This window comes from Peromyscus leucopus, unplaced genomic scaffold (genome assembly GCF_004664715.2).
Source record: "Peromyscus leucopus breed LL Stock unplaced genomic scaffold, UCI_PerLeu_2.1 scaffold_1478, whole genome shotgun sequence".
Taxonomy (NCBI): Eukaryota; Metazoa; Chordata; class Mammalia; order Rodentia; family Cricetidae; genus Peromyscus; species Peromyscus leucopus.
In genome coordinates, this window is record NW_023504642.1 from 1 (window position 1) to 9,595 (window position 9,595).

The window sequence follows — 9,595 nt, forward strand, 5'->3', positions numbered from 1 at the left end:
GGAGGGTTTTCAGAAATAATCTAATTCTTGCAGGAAATAACTGTTCTCTGCTTTTGGTCTTAAGTGCCACTTTCATTACTGTTGAAGGTTCTTGTTTACATCTTCCTGTGAACCTGGGGTAGAGTTGGGTTGTTGAGGCATGGAGTCTTGTGTGACCAGAGGCAGCTGTCAAGGTCTTACTATTTGGAGTGTATTTCTAGTGATCTGGAGAGCCGGCTCCGGATGGAGCAGAGTCAGCAGATGAAGAAGTTGGACATGCTGAAGCTAGAGAAGGAGAAATTACTGGAGGAATGGGTCCTGCTGAAGCACCACTTGGGTGAATTGAAAGTGCTCAGTAAGGACCAAGAAGAGACCAGTGACCTCCAGAACGAGCAACAGCAGGTAGGGACAGGCAGCTGGGTCACAGTTAGGTCCAGCACCATTTACTTATGTAAACTTACCCAGTCTACCCATCCAGACACCTGTGCTTTATCTCATCACTTTCCTCATCCATACACCCATTCATCCACCCACTTCATGACATTAAATTGTTCATTCTGTGTCTGTGCATTAGTATTTCTGGGAAGTGAGTGTCCTCTGAGAATCTAGGTCATTGGCATGCAATCCCTGATGCTCTTCTTGAAGCTGTAGTCAAAAGGGGGAAACAGGTCAATCATTCATCACACAGCTACCTGTCATTGTGATGGGAGGATTGCTATACACAGACTTGAGTTCAAGAGTAAAAAATTCTCTAACTACCTCCACACAGACTGACCAAGCAGAGTATGCTCCCCTAGGCCATTTTAGTTCCCAAGGATGGAAAGCTGAGTTTGGGGAATTTCCCTAAAAGTTGGTGTGCTTATTCTAAAGATAACTGCTCCTCTATCACTTTGTTGTTTTCGTCTCACCCCTTCTCTCTCTCTCTCTCTCTCTCTCTCTCTCTCTCTCTCTCTCTCTCTCTCTCTTCTCTGTGTGTGTGTGTGTGTGTGTGTGTGTGTGTGTGTGTGTGTGTGTGTGTGTGTGTAACAGGCATGTGGGAGTGCCATACATATTGCATGTGGATGACAACTAGAGGAGATCACTGGGTTTCTCTCTTTGTCAGTCTCTGTCTTTTGAACTTGAAGAAGGCTTTCTCATGTCCCCATGAGCTTGAAATTTGGTGAGACTGACTGACCAGCAAGCTCTTGGGATCCTCTGTGTGTGCTTGCACTTGTGTGAGAATGTATTGACTATACTATACTCAACCATCCACTAAGGACACAATCTTCTAATGAACAGGAGCAGCAAAGAATGGAGGAGAGACTTCAGAGTTTGCTGAAGCAGAGGGAGCTGGTCACACAGCAAATGAACTTGGCAATAAAGCTGCAGCATCATTTGACTGTCTCCCAGATGAGGTAGGAACTCAGGCTGAAGTTGGGGTATGGATCCAATTGGGTCCCCTATGCTAGGGCTTTTGATCCTTTGTGGGCTTTTGCTTATCAGCAAGACTCCCCACTCCAAGCAGGGGTAGACCAACTCAGAACTCAGAGTATTATGCTGGTCCTGTCAATAAGAACTTTTATCCAGCAAACAGTATGTTTGATACTCCTTGTGTCTGTAGACTTGTGTCCCCATCCCTCCCTTCTGATATCTCTGGTATGTTCTCAGCAGGCTTTCCTTGAACTACAGAGCTCTGCCTGCTTATGCCTCACAAGTGATGGGATTTAAAGGTGTATTTCACCATATCTGAAATCACATATTTATTCAGGAATATCACCTGTAGGAATGAGATTCACACCCTTGTCACTATTTGATGTAAAACTGACTGTCTTCATTGTTTGAGCATTTCCCATGTAAAGTGTACTGGAGATACAATAAGTTTAGTCTTTGGCAGGATCAACCCAGGCAGATGTCTCTGCTGAGGATTGTTCAGAACCTTCACAGAGTGTTGTGTAACAGCCTCCTCTAGAGTACCAGGATGTAGATTCCCAGCTGTAGGCCTAAGGATAACACAGCTGTTTTTGTTTATTGCCAGAGACCATGTAGTGACAATATTCTCAGACACATGACTCAAGAAATGCTGCTCTAGCATGACAGGTTCCATCTTGCATATTACCTGGGTGTAAGGGACCTTCTAAGCAGGAGGCCTGATCATTTCACATGACCTTATTCAGCTGTCTAGTTTGCAAAGTTGTATTAAATCTATGTATAAAAAAGATGGTTTAAGCCGGGCGGTGGTGGCGCACGCCTTTAGTCCCAGCACTCGGGAGGCAGAGCCAGGCAGATCTCTGTGAGTTCGAGGCCAGCCTGCGCTACCAAGTGAGCTCCAGGAAAGGTGCAAAGCTACTCAGAGAAACCCTGTCTCAAAAAACCAAAAAAAAAATAAAATAAAAAAAGAATGGTCTTTTTAAAATTATTTTTATTCATTTTTCATGCTAACCACAGATGCCCCTTTCTTCCCTCCTCCCACTCTCCACCCAACTTCTCCTCCCACACTTCATCCCCTTGTCCAACAAGGTAAGTTCTCCCATGGTAGGACAGCTAAGCCTGGTACATTCTGTTGAGGCAGGACCAAGCCACTCCCCTCTTTATGAAGCGAGAACAAGGTGTTCAACCTTAGGTAATGGAATCCAAAAAGACAGCTCATGCACCAGGGATAGATCCGGATCACACTTCCAGGGGCCCCTCAAACATACCTAGCTATATAATGGTCTCCCATATGTAGAGGGTCTAGTCCAGTCCCATGCAGGTTCCACAGCTGTCAGTCTAAATTTCCTGAGTTCCTTTGAGTTTGGTTCAGTTGTTTCTGTAGATTTCCCCATCAAGATCTTTATGATGCCTGCTCATGTAATCCCTCTAAAAAAAGAATAGAAGGAACACAACTTGAAACTTTAGGTTTTCTATATCAACCTGTGACAGCATTATACAATATGGAGAGAAAAATAAAAAAAATCAATTAAAATCAGGAATAATGACAGGTGTGTGTGATGGTGCATGTCTTTAATTCAAGCCCTTTGGGAGCACAGGCAGGAAATCTGTGGCCCTTTGTAGCTATCCTAGAACATGTATCAAGTGAGCCAGAGATACATATTATAATTCTGCCTAGAAAAAAAATAAACAGAAATTGGACAAGGAAAAAAAATGAGGTGGTCTATGAGAAACTCATCATGAACAGTCTGTGTATCTCCACTGTGCTGTTATATATGAATTTAATATGGTATTCCTTTTGTTTAAATGATGTCCTTAGACTGTAGGAAAAAGTCCTGTTCTTTCTCATAGAACACAATACATAAAGTGCTCAGATCAACATCTAATACTTGTTAAGGGCAATAAATAATTCAAGGCCCAGCTATTCTGTGACACTTATTCCTTAGGGGTACAAACAATGACTGATGCCAAAGATCATTGTTGACTCTCCAGCATAACTGAGTTCTTCTGATATCACAGACTGACAGGTGACATGTTGGACTCTGCTCTTACTAACTTCCTCCTCTAGGTCAGAAACACTCCTACATGAGCTGGAACAATCCACAGCTCAGGATGAGAGCGTCCTGCCAACAGAGCTGCTGCAGCAGGAGCACTAAGTGTCACAAGCAAGTGAGCCACCATGACATCCCATCCCCAGCAACATGGCATTTGTGGGGTGGAGGTTCTTCCTTGATTCTGGTTTCCTATGTGGGGATAGGCCATGAATTTGTCTAACCAGAAAACTAGCAAGGCTGTTGTTGGATCTGATTGCCTTTTCTTCTCTCACAGCACCCTTTATGAGAACTGAGGAGGTTGAAGGAATCCATAGTCAACCAGAACCCCTGACATTCTCCACTCTATGATCAAGGCCTCCTCAGAACAAGACATGTACTACTAGTTGTCAAATCACCAGTGAGGCAAATATCATCTGCCCTGCTGTGGTCCATCCATAATCTGATCCATGTGTCTTTTGATTCACTAGTTATGGAATGAATCAAATCCATAGAAAGAAATCATCAAGAAGATTATTGAGTTTCAAAAAACCCACCAAGAATTATGCAGAAAAAGCTGACATCTACCAGCAAGTGTTCCTTGTGAGAGCCTCAACAACTTGGAGAGAAAATATGCTTCTGCTCATAGTTACTCTTAAAGTTTATTGCTACAAACTTTTGTGAGCTGACTGAGTCCTCGGCCCTTCATATGTGGAGGGAGATATGTCAACAGACTGTGTTGTTGTCATGCTGCTATCCAGACAGACCACACAAAGGAAGCATCATCTTCTCACTCCAGTCCAGTGCTGGACCTACTCAATGTCGTGCACATGTGATGGTGAAGTGAATTGTTCTGAGAAATGATTTAAGAAGGATGCCACCATGAGCTTTTATGTCTTGAAGAGCAGAGGCTCCCCATGTTCTTTTTGGTCTTGAATCGGCACACAGACACGTTAGCTGACAGAATCATATAGTGGCCAACATAGCATAAGATCAACTTTGGCAAGGACTTAACCTAGAAGCCCCAAAGTGGCATGACTACACTTGTCTTGAAGAGGTTATTTCAATTCAGGGTTGTCTTCCAACTTGTGTCCAAAGCCAGCCACAGGGTGTAGGAAGTGCACTAAATCTGCACGATGAGAATGCTTCTTAGTGTAAATAGTTTTGGTTTGTTTTTGGGTTTGCATGAATTTATGTTGTGTTCTTTGTTTTGTTTTGCTGGTTTGTTTCTGTTTGGTTCTTTTGTTCTTTCTTGATTTTATATAATGCTAAGGCTATACACTAGATATACTAAGTGCCCTTTTAAGCCCCTATTCAATCAAATCTCTGTAATTTTGCAAATAAAAAAGTAATTTCCAACTTTTCATTCTTTTTTTAAATTTTTTTATTCAATTTACATATCAACCACAGATCCACCTCCCATCCCTCCTCCCTCTCCCTCCACCTTCCCCTCCACCCCTCTATCCCTCCTCCAACAGGGTAAGTTCTCCCATGGGGGACAGCTAACCCTGGTACATTCTCTTCATTCTGAAAGTAGCTTTTGTAGTCATGTGTAGTGTCACACTCCTGTAACCTTAGAACTCAACAGGCAGAGATGGGTCTCTGCAAGTTCTAGGAGCCTTAGGCTACATTGTGAGTTCCCAGCCAGACAGGGTTACAAACCAAGATGGTGTCTTGGGTGTGAATAGCATGACCCACTTCATGTATATCCACTTTATGATGGAAAAACGTCCATGTTATACACCTGACTTCACATGTCTAGCTACTCCAAAAAGTGGAGAATAGATACACACATGTTCATGACATGATTATTCACATCAGATTTTTTAGAAATACACCTATGTTTTCTAATGCATCTCAGGAAATGAGAACATTCATTACAGGAGTATAGAAGAATGAGGATTCCTTGAGACCCGGATACTGAAAGGAATTCCCACCGAGACAAGGAATTCCTTCACAGAGAAAACTGGTGCCACATGTTGCCAGCACTTACAAGGTGTGGCTGAAACCCTGAGATGTTCAGAGGGATTTGTCTGACAGACCCAAACAGCCTGCATCTTGGCCCAACACTGTGTCCTCTTGAATATTGGCTGATATGACCAGGGTAGTCCTGAATGATGTGACAGTGGATTTCCCTTTCCAGCCCTACCAATGTCAACAGGAGTACATGACCAAGGTGCTAGAATGTATCCAGAAGGGAGTGAATGGCATCCTAGAGAGCCCCACAGGCACTGGGAAGACGCTCTGCCTCCTCTGCACTACATTGGTCTGTCGGGAACATCTCCATGATGCTGTTTCTTCCCTAGAGATTGCTGAGAGAGCTGAAGGTGAACTCTTTGCCAGTCTGTCTTTGTCATCCTGGAATGCTGCTGCTACCAGTGGAGACCCGATAGCTTGCTACACAGACATCCCAAAGATCATCTATGCTTCTAGAACACACTCACAGCTAACTCAGGTCATCAGTGAGCTTCGGAATACTTCTTGCCAGCCCAAGGTGTGTGTGCTGGGCTCCCAGGAGCAGCTGTGTATTCACCCTGAAGTGAAGAGGCAGGAGAGTAACCACATGCAGATCCTTTTATGCTGCAAAAAGGTAGCAAGTCCCTCCTGCCATTTCTACAACAATGTAGAAGAGAAAAGCCTGGAGCAGGAGTTGGCTACCCCCATCCTGGACATTGAAGACCTTGTCAAGAATGGAAGCAAACACAAGTGATACCTCTTCCCATGAGGCCATGGCTGTTTTATCCTTCCTTGATAGTCTCTGATATGGGAAGCACAATATCGTTTGCTTTTCTTTTTATGAAACTAATAATGTCAAAAGAATGTATGCAGTTCTGAGGAATATAAAATGAAAAATATGAAGTCAGCTCCTGTTCCCTGTCTCTTAGCCCACTCCAGGATGACCATTGTGAATAGTGTCTGTGTGTACAAGCACAGTTTTGTTTGTGCTTATTCTCCATATGCTCTCTGACTTAGTGCACTGTGGATGGCTTTCTTTGTGGGTATATGAAGCTTAACTCCCTTCCTTCTGAGGATAGCAAATCTATGGGGTTTTGTTTGTTTAATTTGAGACAGAGTCTCATATAGTCCATGCTGACTTCCGAGATTTGCTACAGAACTGAGAATGACCCTGAACTGGTCCTCTTGCCTCTACCTCTCATGGGTTGGGATCATAGGTGTGCACTGCCAAGCCTGCTTATCCATCTATGATTTTGTAGCTTTGTAGATTGAAGTGGTGATAATAGACACTTCAATAGCCAAAAAAAAGAAAGAAAGAAAGAAAGAAAGAAATGAGGAAAACTATAGCTGTCTGCCTTTCTTTTCCTGATATACAGCACCAGTGACAGTGGCAATGCAGGGGTAGTAACCTTCTAAGACGTATTGAGATGTGGTCTTTTTAATGTGCTGTTGCCTTGACTTTTAATGAGAGAAACAGATTAAGAGAATGTGGTCATCTCAAATTTGTAGATTTGCTAAGACCTTTGTTACTCTCCAAATGCCCCAACACATCTTCTATAGATGCTTCACTAACCATGATTTATTGTGTCTTTATTTTCTCCAAGAACCCATACATTTTGGCAAATGGAAGACAGTCTCTATACTTGTCCATGACAAACTAGAGCTGACTGACTCCTCAAATGAGGATAACATGTTCTGAATGTTTCAGAATTCGTCCAGGTTCTTCTGTTGGCATCCACATTCCTCTTAGCTGTGAGCAGTCTATACACCAACCAGAGCCAAGGAATTCACAGAATCAGCACTCCTGAGTATGACCCTGGGATGAACATGGTGAGAGTAGAGAACTAATGGCTGTAACTTGTCCATTGAACCTCAACCATGCTCTGGCACATGTGTGCAAACATATATAAATATACAGATGAATAAATGTAATAAAAGTTTTTGAGACCATAATTCCATACCAGGCAACTCTCAACCTTTTCTTGTCAAGTGACGCAGACATTTATGGTGAAATGATGAAGGAAAACCATGTTTCCCTTGAGATTTTTAAACAAATGTTCAATGAAAGAAGGTGAGGCTGCCAGAATGATGCTAAGGAGGGGACCACAAAGGCTTTGGGGTTATAGAAGTTTTGTTTCATACAGACTAAGAAAGAAGACTTGGATCTGTGCATGACAACAGATACACACATCTCTGATGTTCTCTAAGTGGACAGATACCCTCAGTGGGGAAACACTGAGAATGTTCAATGTTGTGACAGTAGAGGGGAGACAATGTCCTTCCCCCTTCATTCCCTGCTGTCTCTGTCACATTCCACGACCATTTAGCACTTACTGCATTCTATTTGTATTATTGTTAGCTGTTAACAATCTCTTTTTCTACCCATAATTCATTCATTCAGCTGACAATTATGAAAGGTTATTAAAGTGTCAGCAGGCATGAAGGGGTAACACTGAAAGGAACATCCAATAAAGATGAGATACCAGGCATGGTGGTGTGGTGACATGCCACTGATCCCAGCACCAGAGAAGTAGTCACAGAATGATCAGGAGTCTGAGACAAGCTTGGGCTACAAGAGACCCTCCCTACGACAATAACATAAATAAAAATGAAGAACAGCCTGTCTTCACAGTAGAGAGAGAGCTGATGGAGCAGTATGTGGAAACATGGGCTGACTTGGCCCTGTGTGCTCTCTGGTTCTGTCTCCCAGAACAGGTAGCAGTTGGGGAGCTGAAGCCTCTTTTTTGATAGACCAGCCTGGATTTCCTGAAGCAGGCAGAACCCTCCCTAGCCACCCAGCAGAGCCAAGGCCTTGGAGACAATTGCTGGGCTTCTGGACATGAAAGCCTTAGGTATAAGTCAGGGATGTTCTCCTAGCTTACATGCAGTCATAAGCATCTTGGATACTTCCTAGAGGGGCTTCATGGGTCACTGGAATCTTACTGATAAATTGAGCAGTGTGCAGAGAGGGCTTATTATACTATTGGCCTGGCCAAAGTGTCTAGGCCAAAGCCCAGGAATCTGCATGTCACCAAGATCAACTTGGGCTGTGGTTATCAACCTTGCTAATGCTGTGACAGTCTCAGGTACACATCACTCCAGGGAGAGAGAAGCTGCCTGCATGTATAAAGGAAGCTTAGAGATCAGGTTCAGTTCACAATCCTTGAAACCAGAGAAATCAAATGACATGGGATGATAGCACTCTCTCTTTTCCCAAGCAACTATTATCATATTGTTGTTGGAAAGTTCCCAGGGTCACTCATTTCTCTCTCTCTCTCTCTCTCTCTCTCTCTCTCTCTCTCTCTCTCTCTCTCTCTCTCTCTCTCTGTGTGTGTGTGTGTGTGTGTGCCTGCTCTGAGCCCTCTTGCTTCTCCTCATAGGGATAACCTGAGATAGTCAGAATTTCTCATAAACATTACCAGCTTGTTTATCTTTCCAATCAGTAGAGAGGAGTACCAGGACCAAGATTGTTTGCTTGGAGACCTCTGGAGAAGTCCACCTGTAGCGTAAAAGGGCCAGCCAAAGAAACCCACCCTGGCCCTGAAACCAGAGCCTGTGAAAGAAAGAGTGGGAGAAGGAAGGGGAGGGGGGCTCTGTGATTGGCATGTAAAATAAATAGAAAAATTCTTTAAAAAGCCCACTCATGCATGAGAGATGAATTCTGACCCTACTGCCAGGGGACCTCCCCCAAGCAGATCAAGCTAAACAACTGTCTCACCATGCAGAGGGCCTAGTCCAATCTGATACAGGCTCCACAGCCATTGATCCAACTTTCATGAGTTCCTACTAGTTTGGTTTGGTTGTCTCTGCATGTTTCCCCATCATGATTCTGCTGCACTTGCTCCTAGAATTCCTCTTCTCTCTCTTTGACTGGATTTCTGGAGCTCTGCCTGGTGTTCGGCTGTGGATCTCTGCATCTGGTTCCATCAGTCACTGGAGAGAAAAAAAAGGACCAATGAAAGAAATGCACTTTGATCCCAGCACTCGGGAGGCAAAGGCAGGCGGATCTCTGTGAGTTCGAGGCCAGCCTGGGCTACAGAGTGAGTTCCAGGAAAGGCACAAAACTACACAGAGAAACCCTGTCTCGGAAAACCAAAAAAAAAAAGAAAAAAAAGAAAAAAAAAGAAATGCACTTTGGCCCTAAACCTAGAGCCAACTCTGCCCCTGACCAACTAAATCAACCAATCCCTGAGCAAGAAAACCCACCAATCCTTGGGTAGAAA

The 9,595-nt window shown here is 43.7% G+C and overlaps 1 protein-coding gene across 1 annotated transcript; it reads left to right on the forward strand.

Annotated features, from left to right (window-relative positions):
• The first annotated feature begins 15 nt into the window (after positions 1-15).
• LOC114689030 (nucleoporin GLE1-like) lies at positions 16-4,782 on the forward strand. Its single transcript, XM_028863481.2, has 4 exons — positions 16-381; positions 1,258-1,373; positions 3,455-3,555; positions 3,715-4,782. The coding sequence occupies exons 1-3, from the start codon at positions 223-225 to the stop codon at positions 3,540-3,542; spliced, it is 363 nt and encodes a 120-aa protein (XP_028719314.1). The 5' UTR covers positions 16-222; the 3' UTR covers positions 3,543-3,555; positions 3,715-4,782.
• Positions 4,783-9,595: the final 4,813 nt, after the last annotated feature.

Coding starts and splice junctions, on each gene's coding strand:
- LOC114689030 (XM_028863481.2), top strand. CDS start 223: ATGGAGCAGAGTCAGCAGATGAAGAAGTTGGACATGCTGAAGCTAGAG. Junction 382..1,257: donor TCCAGAACGAGCAACAGCAG/GTAGGGACAGGC, acceptor TCTAATGAACAG/GAGCAGCAAAGAATGGAGGA. Junction 1,374..3,454: donor TTGACTGTCTCCCAGATGAG/GTAGGAACTCAG, acceptor TTCCTCCTCTAG/GTCAGAAACACTCCTACATG.